Source organism: Nicotiana tomentosiformis, chromosome 3 (assembly GCF_000390325.3).
Source record: "Nicotiana tomentosiformis chromosome 3, ASM39032v3, whole genome shotgun sequence".
Lineage (NCBI taxonomy): Eukaryota > Viridiplantae > Streptophyta > Magnoliopsida > Solanales > Solanaceae > Nicotiana > Nicotiana tomentosiformis.
This window is the reverse complement of record NC_090814.1, coordinates 43,741,165-43,768,476: the sequence shown is the minus strand read 5'-3', so window position 1 is coordinate 43,768,476 and position 27,312 is coordinate 43,741,165. Positions and strand designations below refer to the sequence as shown.

Genomic DNA, 27,312 nt, shown 5'->3' with positions numbered 1-27,312 from the left:
GGCACAACTCTCTATGAGTACCATCCTACAAATCAATTTAAAAGGAAAAATTAAAGTATATGAACAAATCACAAGGATCTCATCCTGATATAACTTCCACCACGGCACGCAGCCCGACTCAAACATAACAAATCAAATGGAATCACTAGGGTCTCACCCTCAACTCTGAATCATAAGTCGAATACACATCATACCAATGGAAATCTTCCACTAACTCAATTCTGCCAATAAAATCACAACACTTACTAAACTCTCACCCCGGTAGAGTATCAAATCACAAATCGTAACCAAATTACTCAAGAATCACATCAAACCTACCATAATGGACAAGAGAAATTCAATTATAGCCTCGTAACTCTCAATAATGAATAAAAGCAAATGATAGACACGGGCTACCACTCATAGAATCTCCCAACAGGGGTAAACACATATATAGAATACTAAGTCATGAATTCACCCATAGGTGGAATCAATAAATAAGGGGACTCACCCCGATAAGAAGAACCGAATCAAAATGCAAATGGTGCCCCTCTATAACAAATCAAAAGCATACCTGTATGGCATCATTGAATACCCCGTTGTGACACATTTGTCTGGAGTCTGGGATAATCTCTCACCATGTGGATGGTATCTTTACACTCAAAGCAATCCCTCTGCTGATGTGGTTGTGGAAACTATGCAGTACGGGTAATCTGAGACCCATGAGTACCTGAAACACCGTGCGAAGCCTGAAGTGCAAGCTGAACTAGCTGACCCACAAAACCTCTACCATGCCGTACCCTGCCTCCAAAATAATGACCAGTGGATCTCTCCTGTCTACGAGGCCTCCTAGCCTCCCTATCCTCTCTCTCCTGACCCTGCCTGTCCTCTCTCTCCTGATCCCATATGCCTTCCACTCAGCAAGCGATCCCTACCACCTGCTGAAATGAAACATCCGACTCTAACTCCCGAGCCATGCTGAACCGAATATCATGCCTGAGCCCCTCAACGAATCTACGGACATGCTCTCTAACTATAGCGACCAAAGCAGTTGCATGTCCAGCCAAATCATTGAATCTAACGACATACTCTAACACTGACATAGTGCCCTGGCGCAGCTGCTCAAACTCCGCGCGCCATGCATCTCGAAGGGACTGAGGTACAAACTCTCTCAGGAACATCTCTGAAAACTGAACCCATGTAAGTGAAGCTGACTCGGCCGGGCTACCCAACTCATATGCCCGCCACCACTGATAAGTCCCCCCCTAAGCTGGAACGTAACAAAAGCAACCCCGCTTGTCTCCACAATACCCATAGTACGAAGAATGCAGTGACACTCCTCCAGGAAACCCTGGCATCGTTTGTCGCCAATCCACTGAAGGTAGGAGGGTGGTACTTCTTATACCTCTCAAGTCTAAGCTGTTCTTCCTCAGATGCTGCTGCCCTAACCACGGGCTGAACTGGGACCACAGGCTGTGTCGCAATGACACCTGGAACCTGAACAACATGAACTCGCTTCTCTGGAGTGTGGGCGGCAGGAGTTTGAGCTCCTTCCCCGGTCTGTGAAGTAGCTGGTGTAACCGGAATCAACCCCGCCTGAGCCAATGTACCAAATATGCTTAGGAACTGTGCTAAGGTCTCCTGAAGTCTGGGGGTAATAGCAGGCGCCTCTGGTACCTGTCCCCTAACCGAAGCTACTGGCGGCTCCTCAACTGCTGCTCTGGTGGATGCTCTAGCTGTGGCACGTGCTCCTTTTCGGCCTCTGCCTCTGCCCCTAGCGACACCTGCTCCGGGAGCAGCGTCATCAGTAATTGTAGCTCGTGTCCTCACTATCTGTGAGAGAATGGAATGATAAAAGCTTCAAACTTAGAGATCACTAAACTCGCACGATAGGAATGAAGGAAATGAAAATGTCCTAATAGTTCCATAGCTTCTCAAAGATAAGTAGAGAAGTCTCTGTACCGATCCGCAAGACTCTACTAAACTCGCTTATGACTCGTTGCACCTATGAACCTAGGGCTCTGATACCAACTTGTCGTGACCCAATTTTTCCTTCGTTGGGTGTCGTGATGGCACCTAGTCTTAAGGACTAGATAAGCCTAACATTAGCTGAATAACAACGATAATTAAATAACATCTAACAATTTATGAAATAGAAACCGCTATAAAATTTATAATTCCTAAAACCGGTAGTACAAGTCATAAGCTCTACAGAGTTTGCTACAATTTTCAAAATACAACTGTTTGAAATAAAGTAACCAGCGTGAATACAAATCAGAAGGTGACTCTAAAGCTTAGGAACGCAGCAGCAGGTTTACCTTGAGTCTCCACAACAACAATCCACACAGCTAGCTAATGATCAACTGACTTCGAAATACGTGGATCTGCACAAAAATAAGCAGAAGTGCAATATGACTACACCACGACGGTACCCAACAAGTATCAAGACTAACCTCAGTGGAGTAGCGACGAGCTGCAGTCAAAACACCTACTGGACTAAATAACCTGAACAAGTATAAGTATAGGAACAATAAAGTATGATATCTACATAAAGACTACGCAAAATGGTAAATATTATGGTAATTGCAATAAGGAAGGAAAACAACAACTATCAGCGGAACACAATAATAATGACATAGAAGAATGAACGGAAACACAGCCTAAATCCGATAATCACAGATAAAGAAAGGACAAGTAACAACTCAATAAAACGACCGCTTTCACACCAGGTTTTAGTCAATAAACTCCACGAGGTACCAAACCTCATACTATTCACAACTCACAGGTCCCAATACCCGAACCCTAACACTTGGCATCATGTGCCCTCATTACACTTCATAACCGCACTGACGACTCACGTGCCAAATAGAGCCATTCTCACATAGAAGGCAAGTAAACAAGGGTGTGCATCTATACTCAGTAATATCAAGAAAACCTCTTAACCGATAAGAGAGCTCAACTACGTGTATGCTTGTGCAAGTGTCCTAACATGGTTCATGCCAGCAAGTAAGTATAGGAAAAGAAATGGACAGCACATAGAATGTTTTCTCACAGCTTTCCACAAGATAAAGCTCACACAGGTAAGTGTACCACTACACAAACATCATCAACAACAATGCCCCCAGGCCATCACAAATCAATCCTTGACATAGCCCACCTTGTCTCGCCACATGTGCAATAGTAAAGTAAATGCCCGCCTTGTATCGCCACACGTGCATAATAATGTTACCACCTTGTCTCGCCACATGCGCAACCCATATATATATAGCACGCCTTGTCACGCCGCAAATATAAATATCAATATTAACAATAGCACGGCAGAAACCTCGTGCAACCCAATAAAACTTGCACGGCAGAAACCTCATGCATCACAATAACAACAACCGCACGGCAGAAACCTCGTGCATCACAATAACAACAACCGCACGGTAGAAACCTCGTGCTTCAGAACAGCAAGTACAACATCAACAATGAAAATAATACAAGGGTACGACAATTAAGTCAACTCAGAGATACCAGAACTCAAAGAAACGGAGGAACTATGTCACAAAAAGTAGCCACAATAGAGAATGCTAGTCATAATAAGAACAGCTCAACAAGAAAGGAAATACTATGTAACAACGGTCTACAATATACAGTTCGACGACGAGGGAGCTAACACAAGTCGAATAATTCCAAATAAGGACAGTCAACTAAATTATAGGATATCTAACTTCTTTTAAGGTTGGGAAATTAGGAACGAGATACAACAAATTCAATAAGGATAAGCAGTTAGGAAAGGATAACATGGCAATATAAGAGATAACAATTTCAGTTAAGGCACTGAAGAATCAAATAAGCAACAATAGTGGATCATGAAGCAATTAATTCTAATTAAAGCATGTAGAGGTGAAACTAGCAATTAAGAGACGTATTCATAACATAACAACTGCATAATCAGTGAATACAAGGACTTAATAATCCAAAAAGGCCAATTTTCCACAAATAAGTCCGAGCACGTACTCGTCACCTCGCGTACACGGACTACAATTAGCATAGAAGACTCAAATCCTAAGTGGTAGTACCCCCACACGAAGTTAGGCAAGATACTTACCTCAAAGAAGGCAGACCAGTACTCAAAAATGAACTTCTCGGGTGAAATGGCCTCCGGACTGCTCAAATCTAACCAAAATAACTTCAAAGCACAAATAAAATACATAAGAAACTATTCCGGATCATAAAGCCTCAATCTTTATTGAAATCTAAAAATCGACTCAAAATTCAACCCCTGGGCCCGCACCTCGGAACTTGATAAATTTCACAAAACCTGAACACCTATTCTGATACGAGTTCAACCATACCAAAATTATCAAATTCCGATACCAATTCGTCCCTCAAAATATGATTTTTCATTTTGAAATTTTTCTTCAAAAATCCCCATTTTCATCACTCAAAAACACAAATTAAATGATAAAAATAAAGATAATATCATGGAATATAATAAATTCTAGATGAAGAACACTTACCCAATCGATTTTCTTGAAAACCCCACAAAGAATATCTCTAAGCCGAGTTCTACAAATCAAGATATGATAAAAATGGCCAAACCCTCGATTTGGAAAATATATTCTGCTGCCCAGGTGTTTGTACATCGCAATCGCGGAAGAGGAGCTACGATCGCGAAGAGGAAATAGCTACTGCCCGGAATTGGTGATGTGCGATCGCGAACAAGCATGTGTGATCGAAAAAGAAAAATAATTGCCCAGGAACTGGGCTACTCGAACGCGTGAAGCGGCACGCGAACGTGAAGGAGGGGAAAGTACACTTACGCGTTCGCGGATAGAACAGTGCAAACGCATAGAGGACATGGTCACTAGCTCCCAGCTCCTAGTTTCTACTACGCGAACGCGATGGAGCGGATGCGAACGAGAAGAAGGGGAAGGCAGGCTTTCGCGATCGCGGAAGGAGTTATGCGAGCGCGGAGAACAAATAATTCATCCTCCTAAATTACACTACGCGAATGCGGAGGAAGTGACACGGACGCGATTAAGGAAACCAAATGACAGAAAACAGCAGTCCAAAAATAGGAGAAAATGGCCCGTAGCCCATCCAAAACTCACCCGAGGCCCCTGAGACCCCGTCTAAACATACCAACAGGTTCCATAACCTAACACGAACTTGTTCGAGGTCTCAAATCACATCAAACAGCGCCAAAACTACAATCGCGCTAAGAATCGAACTTATGAACTTTCAAATCTTCCAACATCAAAAACACGTGCCGAAACCTATCAAATCTACCCGGAATGACGTCAAATTTTGCAGGCAAGTCCTAAATGACATATCGGAGTTGTTCCAACTCTCAAAACTGCATTCCGACCCCGATATCAGCAAAGTCAACTCTTGGTCAAACCTCTCAACCTTCAAAACTTCAACTTTTTCAACTTTCGCCGAAATGCTCCAAATTACCCTACGGACCTCAAATCCAAATCTGGGCGTACGCCTAAGTCCAAAATCACCATTCAAATATGTTGGAATCATCCAAAACCCATTCCGGATCTGTTTACATAAAAAGTCAAATTCTGTCAACTCTAACCGCTTAAGCTTCCAAAACTTAAGTCCTCCTTCCGATTTGACTCTGAATCGTTCGGTAACTGAATTCAACCATGCACACAAGTCAATACACATAATACGAAGCTTCTCAAGACCTTATGCTGCCGAACGGGACTTAAATTCTCAAAACGACTAGTCGGGTCGTTACACTTATAAATCTCAACTATTGATTATCTTGGATAGCAACCAAGCTAGAAATTATGAGAATACTGTTTAAATCCAATCCATGTGGATACGATATTATACTATACAATATTTGATTAGCGAGCAGAATTTAAGTGTGTGTTTTGCGCTCATCAAATTTTTGCGTCGTGCCGGGGATTGGTAATCGATAGTGTTTGAAATAGTTTGTAGTGCTAATTTAGGAATTTTTTCTTTATATTTTATTTTATTTTTCCCTTTTTACGTTTGGTATTCGTTGATTGTGCGTAGGTTATAGGTTTAGATTGGTGCATGACTCGAGCTTCTGCGAAAGAAGTGCTACCATACGAGCCCGAGATAGAAAAACAACTGCGACAGCTGAGGATGGAAAGAAATCTCACTGAGATGTTAGAAAAGGTTGGGTAGTCCTCAACCAAGGAAACTATGGCTGGAAATGGTGATGATAATGTAGATTTGGCTGCAAGAGAGGCAGCCCAACAACGGGAAAAAGATGCACGGGATGCTGAGAAAGCAGCCATTAGAGAAGCACAGATCATCTATGAAGAAGAGAGAGGTCGGAGAATTGCTCAAAATCAACCCTTGGCTGCAGACCAGTTCTGAATGTAGCTCCCATGCCTAGGAGATCATTGGGCGATTATGCTAGACCGGTCTACAACCAAGGATTATCAAGTATGAGACCACCTCCGATTGCAGCTAACAATTTCGAATTGAAGCAAGGGTTGCTTCAAACCCTTCAGAATTATTATGTCTTCAGAGAGAAGATGAATGAAGATCCAAATACACATCTAATGGACTTCGAAGAGATTATGAACACCTTTCAATATAATGGTGTGTCACAAGATGCAGTGCACTTAAGGGCATTTCCATTTACACTCAAAGATGATGCAAAGCAATGGCTTTGAAGCTTACCCACGGGATCGATTAGAACATGGGATGAGATGACCATAAAATTTCTTGATAAATATTTCTCATCAGCTAAGACGGGCAAGTTTAGAAGAGAAATCCATAAGTTCTGCCAGAAAGAGACCGAGACTGTTATTGAAGTATGGGATAGGTTTAAGGAGATAGTTAGAAAGTGTCAGCATAGTGGAATTGAACTCTGGATGCAGCTCCAGGACTTTTGGGGTGGATTGACATCATCCTTACGTAGAATATTGAGCAATACAGCTGAAGGCCCGTTGATGAAGAAGACTCCAGATGAGATAGTTACAATTCTTGATGAGCTGTCTGAAGATGCAAATCAGTGGCCCTCTGAGAGTGCTGAAAGACGAAGATCAACTAGTGTTCACAAAGTTGATGCTAATACATCTGTGTAGGTACAACTTGATGCTATGGCTAAAGAAATAAGGAAGTTGACCTTAGCCTCGATACAAAATGAGCATCATGCAGCCTGTGATATATGTGGAAGATGACACCCTACTCATGAGTGTCAAGCCTCAACTGAGGAAGTGAATGTTGTGGGAAATAACAACTTTAATGCAATAGGTCAGAAGCACCCAAATTTTTCATGGACTTCACTTGGGGGTACCGCTAATGCATGGCAACAAAACAACCCCAGATTTCAGGGACAAGGAGCTCCTATTTTATGAATCAGTAGAGGCAGCAGTTTCAGCCTCAATAGCCAATCAGCCTAGTCTAGAAGATGTCATGAAGGCCTTCATTGTGAAAACTGATGAAAGATTTAAAGTACAAGGGGAAGCAATTCGAAATTTAGAGAAGCAAGTGGGACAGATTGCAACAATATTATCTGAGAAGGTTCCAAGAACTCTCCCTACTGATATCGAAAGAAATCCCAAAGAAACAGTGAATGTTGTAACTTTGAGAAGTGGTCAAGTATTGAAAGACCCTTCCCTAATCCAAAAAGATGTGATACTTGAAAAAGAAAGTGGGGAGTAGCTGAAAAGTGATGATGACAAGAAGAAGAAGAGCCTAATGAAATCTGAGAATAAGAAGAAGGAAGAAAAATTGAGAAGGGAGGAACATGAGGAAGGCAAGCATATGTCTGCGCTACCTTTCTCTCAAAAACTATGTAGAGAAAAGCTAGACAGGCAGTTTGGGAAATTTCTGGATATGTTGAAACAGGTTCATGTGAACTTACCATTCACAGAAGTGCTCTCACAAATGCCTTCTTATGCTAAATTCTTGAAACCTTACGAAGAAGAGGAAAGTAGAGGAGACCTCAATGGTCAAGCTCACATAGCATTGCCGTGCGATATTGCAAAATAAACTCCTACGAAAGTGTGGAGATCCAGAGAGTTTTACTATACCTTGCTCTTTAGGAACTATTAATTTTGATAAGTCTTTATGTGATTCTAGTGCCTCAATTAATTTAATGCATCTATCTATTTACAGGAAACTAGAGAAGGAGATTTGAGAGATAAGATCTGCACCAATATCTTTGCAATTAGCAGACCAAACAACTTTAATACCCGAGAACATAGTGGAAGATGTGTTAGTTCGGGTGGATAAGTTCGTATTTCCTGTGGATTTTACAATGGTAAATATGGAGGAGAATAAGAAGGTCCCCCTCATCCTAGGTAGACTGTTCTTAGCAATGGGCAGAGAGATACATGATATACATGAGAGAAATCTTATGCTTAGAGTGGGTGAGGTGACTGTGACTTTCAAGATGGATATAGAAAAGGGGGTGCAAAAAGGAAAACCAGCTGCAAGTGTTGAATGGAATGTGAAGGGCTCGAAAGAGAAGGCTGCGGTGAGTGAGAAAGATAAGTGTGGGGTGTACCCCAAAAAGGCTGAGAAGAAGTTGTCTGTATGGATGTGTGAATTAGTTCGAGCACGAGGAATGGAGCCCGACTTCGACTCAGACCCCGACTAGATATTTAGGGAAGTTCCTTTACCTTATGCTTTTTAATTGTGTGTCATGGGGACATGCCACAACTTAAAGTGTGGGGTGAGGGATATTTGTATGTATGTATGTATGTATGTATATTAGTTTTATTTTTGTAGTTTTCTTTTTGTTTGTTGTAGTAGTTGGAGATAGAAAAAATTGAAAACAAAACATAAAAATTTTAAATATCCCGATTTTTGTATGTATGTATGTATATTAGGTTTCTTTTTTATAGTTGTAGTAGTTGGGGATAGAAAAAATTGAAAAAACAAAACATAAAAAAAACTTAAAAAATTTAAATATCCCGATTTTTCCAAACGATGGATATCATCGACAGGTTTCTTGAGGGATTAAAGTAGAAAGAAAAAAGACAAAAAGATTTTCTTTTGTTAGGTAGTGTAACAATTCTCCCTTGGTTTTTCTTTGTGCCGTGGTTCTTTTTCAAGGGTTTTGTTTGAACCGGGTGTAATTAGTTTTTATTTTTGTTAGGAGTAGGAAGCCTTGTGCTGTGATTTGAATTAAAGCCAATATCTCTTAACTTTATTGTGCCTTAAGAATAGTGAATGCTTTAGTGTGAGGCTTAGGCTCAGTTTTTGAATCTTGTATGAGTACCTTAAAGTGTATGATCTTAACTTTGCTTAAGTGCTTTGACTAGAGTGTCTTGATAGTCTAATCCTGAGTGAGTTATGTGCCATGTGTGTGTGAGGTCTTGTGCTATTATGTACATTGCAGTTGATGTCTAGAAATTGCCCCGTGTGTTTGCAAAGCGAAAGTAGTTTTATTCAGTCTTGGAAGTGATATAGGCATTTCTTTGTTGAGCTAGATATATGTTTTACTCACCTAATTGTTATGTATCTTAGTTAACCCCTTTGAGCCTATGATCCTATTTCTTTGGCAACCACATCACAAGCCTTACCCATGTGTTTAAATTGACACTATTTGAACCTTGTACCTTTAGTGAGCACTTGAATTTGTTATGAACTTTGTAAAAGTTGAAGTGTGGGGTGGTTGGTTTGGTTTTTGAGTGGAACTATTGAATTAAGGAAAAAGGTACACTGTTTTGAAAAAGAAAGAGCCGCTTGAATTGAAAAAGAAAGGAAAAAATGAGTATATGATTGTGAAAAACAATATTCCTTGATAGTGGTAACTTGATGTAATTGTTCTTAAAGAAGTAGGGAATTAATGTATATTGATGTGAAGGTGGAGTTATGGTTTGACATAAGTATGGGGTTTTGAATGGCAAATTGTATGTGCTAAAGTGCTTAGGGAGGTGTAGTCACACTTATATCTAAATGCATCATACCCATCCCACAACCTACATTACAACCAATTAAAGTCCTACTTGATCGTTGACTGAATGAGCTCATTTAGTAGAGTAGTACACTACGGTCAAGCCTATGGTACGTCGTTTGTGGCATACGAATGTTATTTCTGAGAGTGAGTGAATTCTTTCTATCTTGAGTTCCTGATTGTTCTTAAATTTTATTGTTTTTGGTACTACTCTCTATTGTTGTGTGGGGGCACTTGATTCATGAAGGAAAGGTAATGTCGTTGACCTCTGTGTTAGAGTAAGTGAGCAGGTTGTGAAAAATTGCATGGTGCTTTTGAGGCAAATCTTGACGCGAGGATGTTATGGTATTGTGCTTAATATGTTTTAAATATTCTTGGTATGATGAGTTATTAGAGTTGTTGAAAAAAGTCGTATCTATATGAAGTGTAGTTTGATTGCTCGAGGACGAGCAATGGTTTTAAGTGTGGGGTGTTGATGGTAGGCTATAATTACGTGTTTTAGTCGCTTAGTGCACTCTAATTCACAGCACTTTATTTGTGTTTGAGCTTTAATTGGTAGTGTTTTGCACTTATTGTTTGTTTTCTGCCTTGTATGAGTGATTCCGAGCTATGTAGATGTTGTGGAGCTAATTCGAGCTATTTGGAGCTTTGAAGTTTGAGTAAAGGCCCAATGGATTAAGCCGGGATCGTGTTCGGGGGTCGAGGACCAAGTCCGGACGTCAAAAATCAAGCAAAAATCTGTACTCTGAGAAAACTCCACAATCGCGGCGCGTGGTAGGCCGCGGCTGCCCAAATGCTCTCTAGATTTCCCCACTAATGCCCCGCATGGCGTGTCTCCCTATGCAGTGCGCCTGTGTAATTGTTACAGTGCCAATGTCCTATTTCGGCTAGGAGAAGGTGGTTTCATCTGGGCCCGACCGTACTTGGTATAAATATATGGAAAAACATTATTTTCTGGACTTTTGACATACTTTCGACCTAAGGAGGAGTTGGAAGAACACAAGCACAAGGATTTCATCTTTCCTTCCTCACTCAAGTCCCAAGGGTGGATTGAAATTATGTTTTCCTATACTTTAATTTTATTTGTGGTGATTGTTCCATATCTATAGAGTAGTTCTCTTTAGGGTTTGATGGATTTGGTGTATTAATGATTGTTTGTGGATTATAACTCTAGTTTTATGTATTGAATCATTTTGGATGATTTAATCGTTGCGTCTATATTCACTAGTTCATGTAATCGAGAGAGGCATAACTTGCGATATCTTTGCATTATATTGTTGGTTGAGTTCATTAATTCTTCTTAGTAATCGAAAGAGGCTAGTTGAATAATTTATTAAACCTAGTTAGGAGAATAATCGAAAGAGGTTTTCCTAAAGACCAATCCACTATGCATTCCGGCATATCTTCATGTGCTGAAATTGGTTCATCTTGTGATGTTAAGACTTAATCGAGAGAGGAGTTTTTGCTGAACGTTTGAACTAATAATTAAGTGAATTAGAGAGACTCACTTGAACATTAGAAGTGAATTATCTAGAGTTAGATCCCGAACAATTATCTTGCACATATCCTATCAAAAGCTTGTCTTCTCCCATTGATAACCTTCTTTGCTTATTCCTTGCTTTGATTGTCATTAGTCAATAGCTTTAGATTCTTAGTTAATTTTAGTGAGACATCTTATAAATCTCAACTGTTGATTATCTTGGATAACAACCAAGCTAGAAGCTACAAGAATACTATTTAAATCCAATCCCTGTGGATACGATATTATACTATACTATATTTGATTAGCGAGCAGAATTTAAGTGTGTGTTTTGCGCTCGTCGGACATCTAGAGATAATCAACCATAACGTATTAGAGATAGAGCCATTTAACAAAAGATAATAGAACAAATATGCTTTCAATTAAACAATTAAAAAACAAGAAAGGTTGAGGTTCACTGACCTTCTTTTGGGCAGCAAACCAAAGAAGAGTCTTTCTCAGCCGTTAAGAATCGGAAAGAATCAGAAACTAGTTCGAAAGCCCTAACTTGATTTTTGCTACTCGAGATTAGAAATTGATATTTCTATGTTTGTTAAGTGATTTCGTATGTCCCTTTTCCTTTTAGGTGAGAGCATTAAAGCCCCTATTTATAGTGGCATTAAAATGTCTCTAGGGTTCAACATGATTCAAACTGGTAGAGGAAGGTGACGGAGGGGTGGTGATGCGAGCATAATCGAGTGAAAATCTAAGAAGACAAAGAGAAATCAGCGAGAATTATTACCTAAGAGGGGGAAAGTTGACCGTTGAAGGCAAGAACCATCGGGTAAGAGCCTCAATGTTCAGAGGTCACTTTGCTTGACTTCTGGACCAAGAATAATCATGATAACACTGAGAAATGTTCATGCATGCCACGGATTTAACAAAATATAGAAGGATCTTTGAAGACTTGACATTGCATTGTTTGGTCTTTTTTTTTTTGGGTTTTGGATTTGGGGATTCTAATCTCCAAAATGAAATGAGCAAACATTCGGCGAGAATCGTGGATAAATAGGACAAAGGGGATGATTTCTGGTCATGATTCATGACCTTGCACTAATTTGTGCAAGGTTCTTTGATTGATGGGGTATGGTGAGTTGAGATAAAATGAGAGAGAAGGGGGAAAGGGGGCGGCCGAGTCTGGGAGACGAATGATTAAGGTTTGAGAGGATTGGGTTGTCTCTAGGGGTTTAAACAGGTTGGAGAGATCTGGGCCATTGGATCTTTAGATCAACGGCGCTGATAAATCAGGGATTAAATAATTAAATTAGTGTAATATGATAACCGTTGGATTATTGGATTTGGACGGTTAAGGTTGAATCTGATGGAGTATTAAAAATAAAGGGGAAAACGAGGATAAACACGGGCCGTTGATATGAGGGATAGGCGGCTGAGATTGATTGTGCTTCTTTTGTGAGTGGTGTGGAAGGGGCGACGTGGAAAGTACGGACTGGTTCATTGAGAGTGGACCGGATTGCCAAGGTGGATAAGATGGGTTTTTTACTGGATCAGATTTGTTTAGGCTTGGGTATTGGGCTAAAAATGATTTAATAGATAGCCAAATTGTATTTAATTAGGTATTTTCAATTGTAGCCATTTCGGTCTTTAACTCCTTTTATAATTAATTTAATTAAACTTAAATAATTTTAATAAAATATAATATAAATTAAAATTATCAAATACATTACTAATTACTATAATTAGCTAATTAATTACTAAATATCCTATTTTCTATTTGAGGTACTAATTAAGGGTTTATTTTGAAATAGTAGGCTATTTTACCAATATTAAGATGTAACCTTATTAAATTAATTATAAACCTATGTAAAAGTTATTTTAATTGTTTAAAGGATAGTAAGAGTGATATTGTCATGACCCAATTTCTTCTCCGTATGACATCGTGACGGCACCTAATCTCTATGACTAGGTAAGCCTAACATTTGCGAAATAATGAAATGAAAACATGAATTAAACAACTAGCTGTTCAAAATACACAGTAATCCCAAAACTCGGAACATCGTAAGTCACAAGCTACAAAAGAAAACTAGTATCTCTATACACCAGAGTCTAATAACAGAAGTAAGGAAGGTAAATGACATAGGAGGGAATAGAGGAGGACTCCGAGGTTTGCGGACGCGGCAGATATACCTTGAAATCTCCGTACAGCAGCAAGCACTCTCAGCTAGTAGCGGGGCTGATAAGAAGTACCTGGATCTACACACAAAATATGTGCAGAAGAGTAGCATGAGTACACCATAATCAGTACACAATAAGTGCCAAGTCTAACTTCGGTAGAGTAGTGACGAGGTCAGGTCCGGGCCCTACTGGAATATGATAATAAAGCAAGGCAAAAATGAAATATTGTAGTAAAATAAAGACTGAAATTTAACAAGAAAGAATTTATAGAAGGTAACAGCTCAATACACAAAAATACAACAGGGTATCTCCCGAGATACCGTCTCATAGTTCCAAACGTAAATGTGTAGGGGATCTCCTGGAATACTGTTCCGTAGTTCCAAAGTAAATATGCAAGACAGGGGGATCTCTTGGAATACCGTTCCGTAGTCCCAAAATAAATATGCAATACAGGGGGATCTCTCGGAATACCGTTCTGTAGTCCCAAAATAAATATGCAGTACAAGGGGATCTCCCGGAATACCGTTCCGTAGTCCCAAAGTAAATATGCAGTACGGGGGGATCTCCCGGAATACCGTTTCGTAGTCCCAAAGTAAATATGAAGTACAAGAGGATCTCTCGGAATACCGTTCCATAGTCCCAAAGTAAATATGCAGCGCAAACAATAGAAATACAACTACATCACAAAATCTTACGATTTAGACTAAGTACCAGTCAAGGAAGAAGCAGAAAATTCACTAAGCATGCTGCACACAGTTCACATAAGCAGTTAAGACACGTAGACATGCTGTATTAGACTAAACATGATAGCTACACATATTGGAATGACTTAATTAAGAATGAAAATAGATTAATACTCATTAAAATAGTATAACTCAAAATAAAAGGAAAACAGGTTGCTGCTCAGTAAGACAATCGATTTTTTTTTCACAACTAGCCCGTGTACGTACTCGTCACCTCACGTACACGACGCTCACATATCACAATAGTTCCAAATCTTAAGGTGATTTCCCCCACACAAAGTTAGGCAAGCCACTTACCTCGAACCAAGCTCAATCAATCGGTAACAATGCCTTTTCCACGAATATCTGACTCCGAATGGCCCAAATCTAACCAAAAACAATTACATATCATAAATACAACTATAATAAACTAATATAATTAATGAAATCAAAATTTTAATAAGAATTCCGAAATCCGTCCTAAAACTTCGACCTGGGCCCACGTCTCGGAATCGGGTAAAAGTTACCAAATATGAACACTCATTCACTCACGAGATCACTCGTACCAAAATTAACCAAATCCGATGTCTAAATCCCAATGAAAACTCAGAAATTCGGTTAGGGAACTTTTTCCCTATTTTCCCAACTTTTCAATCCCAATCCAAAAATAAATGGAGAAAACAACTATAGATTAATGAAATACAACCAAAAACGAGTTAGGAATCGTTACCCCAAAGCTCTCTCTCAAAATCCCTCAAAGAATCGCCAATTTCCGAGCTCCCAAGTCCAAAAATGGAGAAATGAATCAAGCCCTCGAAACTCTCTCTTCTGCGGCTAGGACGCCGCACCTGCGAGTTTTTCATTAACTCCAGAGTCCGCACCTGCGCGCCAAAGTCCGCATCTGTGGATGCGCTTCTGCGTCTACTCGTCGCATCTGCGACCACTGACTCCCTGGCCTAAAGGCGCACCTGTGATCCCAGCCTCGCTTCTACGGGGCCGCACCTGCGGACTTCTCACCGCAGGTGCGAAAATACCAGAACCAGCAACTTCAGAATTCTTCTAAGTCCAAGCTTCCACCCGTTAAGCACCCGAAACTCACCCGAGGCCCCCGGGACCTCGACCAAACATACCAACCAATCCTAAAATACCATAATAACTTAGTTGAGCCCTCAAACCACATCAAACAACGCTAAAATCACAAATCATCCTCCGTTTCAAACCTAAAGTACTTGAAACTTCCGAATTTGACAACCGATACCGAAACCAACCAAACCACGTCCGATTGACCCCAAAATTTTGCACACAAGGCATATTCAACATTATGGGCCTACTCCATCTTTCGGAATCGGAATCCGACACCGATATCAAAAAGTCCACTACCGGTCAAAATCTCCAAAAATTCGACTTTCGCCATTTCAAGCCTAAATAAGCTACGGACCTCCAAAACACAATCCGGACACGCTCTAAGTATAAAATTACCTAACGGAGCTAACGAAACTGACGTAATTCCATTACAGAGTCGTCTTCACACAGTTTTGACTACGGTCCAAATCCTAAGGCTTAAACCTCTATTTAGGGACTAAGTATCCCAAAAAACTCCAAAAACCAAAACGAAACCTCTCGGCAAGTCACAATAGCAGAAATAGATATGGGAGAAGCAGTAAATAGGGGATCGGGGCTATTACTCTCAAAACGACCGGCTGAGTCGTTACAGATATATTTATAATTATAATACTAAATTATTAATTAGACACCATTAATTACTTAATTATAGGTATTATTAATCAGAAAATATCTTTAATATATTTATTGGAAATTAATAAGTGTAAATAAATTAATTTTTAATATGAGGATCAAAATTAGTCGTCAACAGAGCAGAACACAATTTTTCTTTCAATAAGATAAAAGCAACATCTTTTTCTTTTCGATGGGAACAGAGTTGTAATGTCCCGACCGTCGTTTTGAGCATTTGCCTTCAGTTTGGTGATTTGAGGTCATAAGTAATTTTCATATGGTGTATTATGACTTGCGTTTATATAAATAAAGTTTCACACTCAGAATAAAAGCTCGCAATTTAATGGTTTTGCATACACATAAAGGTAACTTTAGCAAATTGAAAAGACTTATAAACACAAGCATAAGTCCTAGATTCAAAAGTTTACTACGTTCTCAATCATCGTATATGGATATATGTTAAATGAAAATTAAACATATCAACTAAAGCCAAGTCACCAAATAAAAATATTTTAACTAACATTATTCACTGGGTTGTTCTCTTACCAAGCAATTGCCCGCTGCTCCTGCCGCCCGCTTGGCAGCAGAGTGCACATTATCCTGACTTTTCTCTTTGCCGGGGCTTCTCAATTAAACAAGTGGTATATGCACATAATATACACCAAATAAAAAAATTTAGATCTCATTTTATATACACTTATATATTAATGGAATAATTTTATTTGATCTTAAAATTAATTTTCATATCTTTCCAAGAACAAATCAATGAGAAAATTAATATTTATGCCTAATTTTACTTTAAAAATATGATATATATTTTCATAGACTTATAGGGAGAATTAGTCACATAAAAACGCTTTTTGAATCAATTAATATTTTTTACAAATTTTTTATTCTTGAAAAATACCTCCAAAAATAATTAATATTTTCAGAACAATATTAATTAAAAGAAAAATAATTTCAGTATAAAAAATTATAAGAAAATCAGATAATTAAGTACGAGCAAAAACAATTCATAGAAAATGGCCGGGGGGGGGGGGGGGGAGGCGTACTCTCCACCATAAGTTTCTGCCGAGAGTGGGCTTTGCTAGCATCCAAGGTTGGTCATCTTCTTCACTCAATGGGTCAGAAATACAACATCTGTCTAGAATACAAATTAGACAGGAAAAATATAAATAACTCTGAAGGAGACTCTGATGGCTGTGGATCGTAATACAGAATGCAGGTCACCTATGTCCTCACAATTTTAGCCGCACCTCTGTGCCCAGAAGGCCGCTAGACATATATGTATCTGCACAATAAAATGTGCAGCAAGTGCAGCATGAGTACGAAAAATAACGTGTACCTAGTAAGTATCAAGGCTAATCTCGAAGAGGTAGAGACGAGATGATCGACTTTGACACTCACTAAAGGTTAATAATAATAAGTAACATAAAAATAGAAATATTTTTATCAACATGATTCACAGAGCTAACAATAATTTTATTAAACCAGAAGAAGTAATTAAATTCCTTCAAATGCAATAATTACCAATATATTAATTAAATTCCTTGAAATGCAACAATTCTCAATCTATTAATTAAATTCACAAGCTGCAATTACATATCAAGCATCGTGCAATTATTATTATTAGGCACGATTTCTGCCGAGGTCGTACGGCCCGATCCAGAGTGTCGTGTACACTGCCGAGTGACGTGCGGCACGATCCATAGATGCATCTATCCTGCCTAGGCGTTCGGCCCGCTCCACAATAAAGGAGGACATTTTCTTATGTACCTTTGGAAGGAGAGTATATTTATTATAAGATAAATTCGAGAGAATGAACAATTTCTTTTAACAATTAATTAATTTAAAAAAAAAAATTAAGTATATGAGATTTCCATCTTTATTATATTTTCTAACAATTCCCAATATATATAACATAATCTAATTAAATAAAGAATATAATTTACACAAGTAATTTATGATTTAAGTCCTAAACTACCCGAACTTTAGCATAAATAGTAGCTACGCACGGACTCTCGTCACCTTGTGCGTACGTAGCCCCCACAATTAGCAATATTTATTAATTTAATCACCTATGGGGTAATTTCCCCCTCACAAGATTAGACAAGAGACTTACCTTGTCTCAAAGTCCACTTTCCGATCACCACATCGCGTTAAATTCTCAATTCGATGCCGAACATTCCGAAACTATCCAAATGTTATACAAAATAATTAATACATGTTCAATAATTACAATCCAGATAGCTTCAAAATGGGTCCAGCGCGACTCGTTTTTTATTTTTTCTCAATTTTGGTCATTTTGATCTAATCAAAGCATAATATTTTGCCTAAACATATTTTAGGATTGAATTCTAGCACAAATTGTTCAAGAAACCATCGAAATCTTACCGCGAATTGAAAGAAAATCATTGGGTGGGTTCATTAAGGGTTGGTTCGAGTTTCCAACCAAATAACGTATTTTTCAGCCAAGTCTCTTCAATTATAACACTAGTAAATATTTTTCTTGTATTTTAGGATTGTTTTGGACCATCAAATCCAAATAAACCCGTTCAAAAATTGATATGATAAAGAATTGATTATTTTTATTTTGAACAAACGCTAATGATTTTCTTTAAAATCTGACCCAAATGTTCGATCGTAATCACAATTGATTATATAGTTTTGCTCAAAAATATGCGGGTAACTGAACCCAACATAATTTGCACAAAAATTTCACGAAAAAAGGATTATTGAATTTTTGAAGTTTAATTTGTGATAATTAAACCCTAAAACTTTAAAATTCAGTATCTCACCAATTATAGGGCCAAAAATATTACCCACATATCGATGCAAAAGCTCACAATGAGGTCTACAAAATTCCTAAGGTTTCATACAGAAATATGCATTTACAGACATGAAATATTGCAATTTCCATTTAGGGTTATTCAAATAGCTAAAACCTTATAGCTTTGATACTAATGAAGTATTTAATTCAAAAATACTAGTTAGGAGACTTATAGATTCTCCTTTGGGAAGCAAATTTTTAGCAACCACGACTTATGTCGCTCGTTGCTGGGAATTCTCGCAAAACAGATTAATTCCCTTGGTTCATAACCTAAAAATGCCATCGATGCAGAGATTAATCTTTTTGTATGTACCGTAGTCGTCTCTAGTATAATGAAAAGCCTGTCATTTTAACACGCATAATGGTGCATATATAGACTAGCACTACGGTTTTAGAGGTATAACACCATTTACCAATAGTCACTTCCGCCTTCCAAATATAATAACTAAACCACCATTTTCCATCAGTGATGGTTGTGATAAGGTTTTACTTGTCATTTCGATATTATATACAAAAAAGCACTGTATGCCATATATAGAAAGGACAAGAGGAAAATGACACAAGTGAAAATTGCAAATTATTACATTACATACTGTGATATAAAATCTTCTCTAACATGTAGTTCTGCAGCTGTTGTATTTCATATTTGGAAAATTGTTCCTAACTCGTGGAGCAGGCAATCAAGACATAAATTAAATGTGAACCTATATAGTTATTTTGTCGTTCCTTCTTCCTGAATGCCTCTTTTGCTCCTTACAATTTCACGAATTTCGTCTTCTTACTGAACATTGCAGACCACAAAGAGAACGATCACGGGTCGTTCTTCTGTATCTAATTAAGGGAACCACTAGAAGGTTTTTGTGTATCCTCCCATGTTGTATGCACAAGGGTTTGGTTGTGCCCTTGCTAATCCTACTTGTCCATGCATTCCATCCCTTTGATATTGTTGCCACATTACCTGCTCTTCTACTAACAGTCTCTGTTTCTTCTCCATTTCTGACATCTGAACATATGGTGGTGGAGCTATTGCCAGTGACGCTGCAAAAGGGTCAGTGCTTGTCCCGGCTGTGTTAGCTCCACTACCTGCCGATGGAGGTGCAGGCAAGGCTAACATTGCCGGCCGACCGGCTGATCCAAACGCGACGCTGCTAGCACTTCCAGTAGCTACAACACCTGAGCTGGCTACCACCTGAGCTACTGCTCCTTGTTGATACATTCCGTCTAGCATTAATGTGTCGAAGCCTCCAGCAAGGGAAGCCTTCTGGTTTGATAAATGGCTCGTGTGCTGAACTAGTGCTGTTTCCCAATCCCCTGAATCTTTAAACGCTTCCCATGGTGAAGTTGTAGAAGAAGCAGTAGTTGCTGGACCACCATCAAAGAGGGCTAAAGCCAATTGATTTCCATGCTCTTCCATAGTTGGTGCATCTTCACCCAAGTTCAACAAGTTGCCTACTTCTTGGGTTTTTGGCACCTCTGTCTTTTCTTCTTGATTTGTTTCTTCAGGAATTCCCTCTGGTGGTGGTAATGCCTTAATTGCATTCATGTCCTGTTCCTGTTGAGGCTCTAACTCTGGCTCTGGCTCTTGAGTTTTTTCAACCAGCTCTCTCTTTGGTTCATAACGCATTGCATTCCCATTCTGTTCCAATATGGGTTTCTCCCGTATAAATGCATCGATAAGGTCAAGTTTCTTCTGTGGAATATTCTCAATATCTGGATATTCAGAAGAGCGTCCAATTCCAACAGTTTTACACCAATTGTAGAATTGTCCAAGCTCATGGTATTGCTTGTTAATACGGCAGAAAATCTCATGAACCTTCACAGAGTCGGGGATTGATAGTTCATGGAACTTATCGATCAAGATAGTTATTATTTCCGTCATTTCGTAGTATAGCTGAAAACTTTCCTTCACAAGTGGATAGAGAGCCACGAATACAATTCTGTTGGTCTTTGCCAAACCTGCTCTTACAACAGGGCAAACATAAATTAGAATCATGTACGAAAGACATGTTTTGGATAGGGGTGGCTGGGAGAAGAGGTAGAAAAAGACCAAACTAAAGCACCGATTTTGTTAGAGCCCTTTGAATGGGTATCGCACATGGTATGAAAATTAAAATTCTTCAAATTTCATATTCCTCACGTATTATTCTCATCTTATGTCATTTTATGATTCGATCTTTTTTGTTTTGTGCGTTTGAACTCAATAGTTGGATAGAAAAATGAATTATTTTTTAGTAGAAGGGAATTTAAAGCAAAATAAAGTAGCTTGAAGCAAACCTGCGGGTCTACATGCTAAGAATCGGTCAAGGAGTTGCATCAGGTATTGGATTCTTGAGAAAATGTCCTCATTCTTCATTTCCCTCAATGGAGTAGGTTTCACAATGATGGCATTAAGACCAATTTCCTCTAAATCTTCATCGTAGGCATAGGCGCTACGCTTTCCACGGCGGCTTTGCATCCTATACTCAAGTTGTTCATCAAGGTACAATGAATAGGTACGGACAAGTGCAGAATAGTCCCATGAATTGGATTTGGAGTCTCGAAACTCAGACATGTTAAGAAGCCTGGTTCCCCTTCTCGTGGCGAAGAAGATCTCCTGTTCATAAGAGGGATCACCATCGGAGAGCAACCTATGGATCAACATTACTGACTTGAGCGCCACAACCCAGTTCTTTGTCTTGCCAAGACGTCTAGAGATGTTATCAACGCAAGCACTGATGTTGGCTCGAGAATAAGCAGTCAAGCTTAGAATCTCTCGAACGTGCCTCTCCTCGGGCGGGTACTCTTCGTGTCTAGTCGCCTTGACAATGGCAACTTCTAGGTCAGACAAGCAGTTGCTGCCTCCAACTTTGGCCAAGCTTATGCTTGTCCGGTCCTTGACAGCGCCAATAGCTTTTCTAAGCTTGCTTGGTGCCATGAAGTTAGCTTTTCAAAATACTTTCCTCTTCAGTTGTTCAGCAGGGTGGCAGTTTTAACCTGAAAAAAACAACAAATACCTACTATTAATTTGTCATATTATTGGCACACAAAGATGCTGGTCTCATGGTTAATTAAGTGGGTAAAAGCTATGGACCGGAGTTATCATAGAAACGACAAAAAACAAATATAGAAAGAAGAATCGTTGGGTGAATTTTATCCATCTGCAAAAATTTTGGTGGGCAGAGTTACTCGGTAAATATGCTGGTGGGAGAGGGCAGATACCAAGTACCCGATGAAATAGTTGAGTTGCGTACAAGTTAGTCTAAACATACCGTTTAAGAAAAAATATTGTAATGATATTAAACATGCATGCATGAGATTTTACGTTAAATCTCGAATGTAGAACATGATGTGCCACATACTGTACTTATATCTGTTATGATACCTGCCACACAACTGAAATTATTGGAAATTTGTGAGAAGACAATCACAAAACTGATGAAGAGGTTTGTAGGATTCTCTTTTGAAATGAAAGGATAAATTGAAAGGAAACAAGAACCGAGAAAAGAAGACAAAGAGAATGATGTACAACTTTTTCTTCTTCCCTCTTCTTCTCTTCCATAAAATTAAACTTTTAATTTCTCCCTTATGTGTTCTTCCTCTTGACTTGCTTCAACAACCGTACAAATATCCTCCATTTTAGCACCATAATACGGATCGCTAATGGAATATTTTCCAAAATAAAGCTACAGTTTAGTTAAACTTTTTAGAATCATTGAATTTTTGGGTGGAAAAAGATTAATATTCTTTTATTTTATTTGACTTATTCCCGTGGAGGGGTTCGTTAATTGCCGTAGAAGTTGTTACTCTGTTGAATTGACATTTCCGCAGTTTAAAAAGCACAAGAGAGAGCTAAAATTTTAATAATAAATAATACGGACTATTATAATAATACATAAATGTTTGTGAAAGTAATAGTCACTTTTAATCCCATGTATTAGAGTTTCGCCGGTATTTAAAGAGCTATTAGCATTAAGTCACTCTTTTAATTACAAAAAAAAAATATATGGACAAAAATATCCTGATACGAAAAATAATATTTGAACAAAAATATCCCTACTTAATATACGGAAGAACTCCAGAAAAGATTATTGGATTTTGAAATTTTTACAAGTGTGTCTCCATCGCATTGTAATGGAGTTCAAAAATTAAGTACAGGTTATACTCCACTAACGTATGTTGAACTTTGGAGCATTTAAAGGTAAAACACTAGCATTATATGCTGAACTTTGAAGCTTTTAAAGGTAAAACTCAAGAACATTATGCTGGTGTTCAAGCCAGTTGAAGGAAGGTCGCGCTAGCGCCCCTTATTTCACTAAAGCAAAAAGGAAAAAAGTTGACTTTGAGAAAGAAGGCTTCTATTTAGATTAGCTTCAAACAAATGAATTGTTGAATTCAAAGTTTAGTTGCAATTTTTGGTCAAACCAATCTAGACCTCCATAAAATAACTTCAAATTTATGTACAACCTCCTGATACTATATCCTCGTACAAAAGTTAGATCCCGTTAACCTATAACGTCACGAGTCAATATGTAATTAGTTTTTAAATTCGAGTCGAATCAGTGTTCAAAATCCTGAAATGCACTATATTAACTTTTAAATGAAAAACTCCCTTTTTTTAGATTCCTTGATTTAGATTCAAAATTAATAATAAATCCAAGTTATAATCATAGATATAAGTTAAAATTTCTTATCCCAATGATATAGATGAATTATGATGTTTGGCTATAATTTCATATTTTTAGTGCATTACTTACCTTATATTTAGGTACTTTACTGCTAAATTGTATTATATGTGTACTTAATTGAGTTTATTTTATGTGTAGTTACTTTGAATATGAAATGAGAAGCGAACTAGAGATTTTATGTATATTTTATATACTACAAGAATGATTCATGATTATTTATTGATTGAAAATATTATAATAACATAATTAGACAATGATTGAAGACAAAAAGAAACAATTCCAAAGGATTTGAAAAGAAAACAGAAACGAGAATTGGAAAGTTAGGCACAGCAAATCAATGGGGAAAAAAGTGAGACGTCAAATTCAGCCGCCATATGCCAAGCGACACGAGAGTGTTAGTTCGCGACAAGCCTCGCGAGGCGCAGCCTAACGCGTGAAACACGCCAGTGTTCCGGTCCGAGATTATTTCTTTTCTTTTTTTGTTTTGGACTTGGTTATTTTCTCTAGGCTTTTCCCTACATCTATAAATAGTCCTTAAATATAATTTTTATAGAAAAAACTTTTGACCAAGGGGAGAGCACGGAGCCACCGTGGAGACCGGAATTTATCAGATTCCATCTTTCTTCCATCAAACTTAGTAATCTTTACGTTTCTTTGGATGAATTGTTGTTTTGCTACCATGTCCATGTGGAGCTAAATTTCGCGTTTTTGGGTTGTGGTTGTCATGAATATTGAAGTTTATTAATTATATTACCGTTAATTCGAGTTATCATCTTTGGTTGTTTCTCTAATTCTAGGCATAATTGCTTAATTAATTGGCTAGCAGTTGAGTTCTATTTACTATCTATGCTATGCTTGGGAAAGTTGTGTTTAGATTAGAGTAGAATTAGAGAGAGCTTGTTTCTGAACTCGTGGCACAGGAAAAGATTTCGCGGTTAGGATAGGAATATACCTAACAGTCTTGCTTAGTTGAATGTCGTATTATATCCATTCATGATAGATTCAAGACCATAGGAATATATGGTTGATATATTATAGATAGACAAATAGTATTGTGGAAACATGCTATTTATATAAACGATCCGGTCAACTAGTAATCATAGATAATGTGGATTAACATGTGTAATTACGAACCCAATAGGATTTACAAACCGACCACAACCCTAGAATCTATATCTCCCTTGGTCACGTATTTAAATTTCGCAATAGTAGTTGTAATAGTAAAACCAAACTTTTGATTATCTTGGACAGTTAATTGATTTTAGTTTGCTTAGTTAACGATTAATCTAGGTCTCTGTGGGTTCAACATCTGACTTTTGAGTCACTTCATTATTTGACGGCCACGTATACTTGCATGTACTTGGGGAACCAATAAATTTTTGGCGCCATTGTCGGGGATTTAGTTATTGATTGTTTATCTAAGTTAAGATTTTAATTGATTTCTGTTCAAGTTTTTAATTTTGCTATTTAGTTAGTATTATAATTTCTTTTACAGGGCATCTTGGAATGAAAATTGTTTGAATGATGGTTATTATTCTTACTTTGATGATTCTTGTCCATATTGTGGAGGACCCCACCGATAGAAAAATTGTCCACATATTTCGGGGAGCGAGTTCGGTGCAAAATCTCAATCCTTTGAGTGGAATATTTGTAATATGTGTGGTGGTCAAGGTGGCCATTGAGATGACTGTCCTAATTATTTTTATCCTTATTCGAGCCATTATTATGATGTTTCTAATAAATTTTGTGAGTTTGATAGGAACAAAGTGAAAAATGTGGAATATGATGTCTCAGACTAAGGACCTGTTGAGGCAATTAGTGGAACAAACTGTTGAGTGCCGAAAAGATTTTAAAAATCTCAAGGGAACAATCAAGAGAATGGAGGCTAAAGCGAGTGAAATGGTTGAGCCTTGTATGGTCCAACAGTCAATTGTAGAGGATGGTGGTCATGAGTTTTGTGAAGTTGAACAAGAATTTGAGAGCCTATCTGTGGTGCAAGAAGTAGAATACCAAGAAGTACAGGATATCGAACATGATGCCTGTATTAGGGATATACTGAATCCAGTAGAAGAACAACAGGATGAGCTCAAGGAAGCTATGAAAAAAAATGAGTACATCAATCACCAAGGCCAATGCAGAAGACTTTGCTGAAGAGAGTGAGTTCCATCAAGAGGAAAATTTTGAAAAAGTGGATATTTTGAGCCAGACTTGACTAATAGAACAAACTGAACGATTAGAAATATATGAGGCTCAACGTGAGAAAATTACTGATGGGATGAAACACTTCATAGAAGGAATAGCTGAACTGGGACAAGAGATCGAATAATTTGGCACTTCTATTCACGACTTGGGAGCTCAATTGAGTGCAAAGGTTGATGCGTCTAACGCCCAACAAAATAGTTATCCTAGATAGTTTTCTTGAGAAAAATCCAAAAATATGTCTTTAATTTCCTTTAGTTAGTAAAACTCCCTCGTGGTTTTTCTTTATGCCTCGGTTCTTTTCCATGGGATGTAGTTTGAACCGGGTAGTATTTTTTTCTTTTATTTTATTATTTTAGAGTAGGACTTAGAAACAAACGGAGGAAGAAAGATGAGATTCCTGAGCACCCTTGACTTGTTTGATAGTAGCATATTTAAGTTTTGGCATGTGTAGTATCTTCCCTATGTGCTAAAATTGCTTATGATGCCTTGGTTATTTGGATAGCATGTTTTGTGACGTCTATGTTTTATTTTCTTGACTTATGTTCACTTTGTGCTTAATGCTTAACATCTTGTGGCTCCGTGAATACTTGTATTAGTTTGAGAGTCGGAATGAGACCGTCCTTAGTGAGTCATGTGTCATGTGTGAAGTGAGATTTTTGTGTAGTCCATGTCATAGTACTTGTGTCTAGAACTTGCCCCGTATGTAAGTCAAAACGAATTTTTAGGTGAGGCTCGGTTCGCAAAATGATTTTAGGCTGTCTTTGTTCTTTTCGAACGTTATTGCTATCACAAATAAAATCTATCCCTAGTTAACCATTTTGAGCCTATAGACTTTTATTTGGCCCCCACATTACAAGCCTATTCCCGTTTGTTCTTGATTGATATTGTTTTGATCCTTTTACTACTTAAAGCACTTTAATTATGAAATGAGCGCTAAAAGAAGTAAGGAGAGAATTTGGGTGGCTTTCGAGTGGAACCAATGAAAGGAAGAAAGGTACAGTTATTTTGTAAAAGAATACACCACTATCGAAAATTGTAAAGAAAAAAAGAAATCTGAAAAAAGAGAAGGAAATATTTAGATGAATAAATTGATATCTTAATCTTGCTAGTGGGTATGAATTAAAGTGGTGCCTAAAGAAAGAGGGAACATTGTTAGGGATAATTTTAGTTGTGAAATTAAAATTGGGATTAAAGAATTTGCGCTTACAATTGATTATGTGATGTGTTAAAGTGCTTAGGAGGGCTAGCCACTATTCCTAAATATATCCTTCCCGTCCCTTAGTCTACATTACAACCACGAAAAAGTCCTATTGATTTTAGATGGAGTGAGCCTATATTAGTAGAGATTTACATTAAGGGCAAGCCTATGGTACCAATTGCATGCACGTGCCTTCTTTTGTGAGAGTGAGTGATATTCTTTGATATATATGAGTCCTTAAAATGTATTTGATCATTTTATTTAATTGTGTGGATTCAACTAACTTTTGTTCTTAATTAGTTTTTAAATCCGAGTCGAATCAGTGTTCAAAATCCTGAAATGCACTATCTTTATTTTTATATGAAAAACTCCCTTTTTTTAGATTCCTTGATTTAGAGTCAAAATTAATGATAAATCCAACTTATAATCATAGATATAAGTT

The 27,312-nt window shown here is 38.0% G+C and overlaps 1 protein-coding gene across 2 annotated transcripts; it reads right to left on the bottom strand.

Annotated features, from left to right (window-relative positions):
- Positions 1–19,361: 19,361 nt before the first annotated feature.
- On the bottom strand, positions 19,362–22,355 carry LOC104093437 (putative clathrin assembly protein At1g03050). Of its 2 annotated transcripts, none has more exons than XM_070196892.1 (3): positions 22,168–22,355; positions 21,081–21,799; positions 19,362–20,762 (listed from the first exon to the last, which is right to left on the bottom strand). In XM_070196892.1, the coding sequence occupies exons 2-3, from the start codon at positions 21,718–21,720 to the stop codon at positions 19,654–19,656; spliced, it is 1,749 nt and encodes a 582-aa protein (XP_070052993.1). In that variant the 5' UTR covers positions 21,721–21,799; positions 22,168–22,355; the 3' UTR covers positions 19,362–19,653. The 2 variants fall into 2 exon arrangements, with proteins under 2 accessions (XP_070052993.1, XP_009597476.1); XM_009599181.3 differs by having other exon boundaries at positions 21,081–21,779.
- Positions 22,356–27,312: the final 4,957 nt, after the last annotated feature.

What these genes read in the sequence shown, in the direction of transcription:
- LOC104093437 (XM_070196892.1), bottom strand. Translation starts at nt 21,720, where the DNA reads ATGGCACCAAGCAAGCTTAGAAAAGCTATTGGCGCTGTCAAGGACCGG. An exon ending in CTTAGCATGTAGACCCGCAG is followed by an intron (nt 20,763 to 21,080) that starts GTTTGCTTCAAG and finishes TTGTAAGAGCAG; the next exon opens with GTTTGGCAAAGACCAACAGA.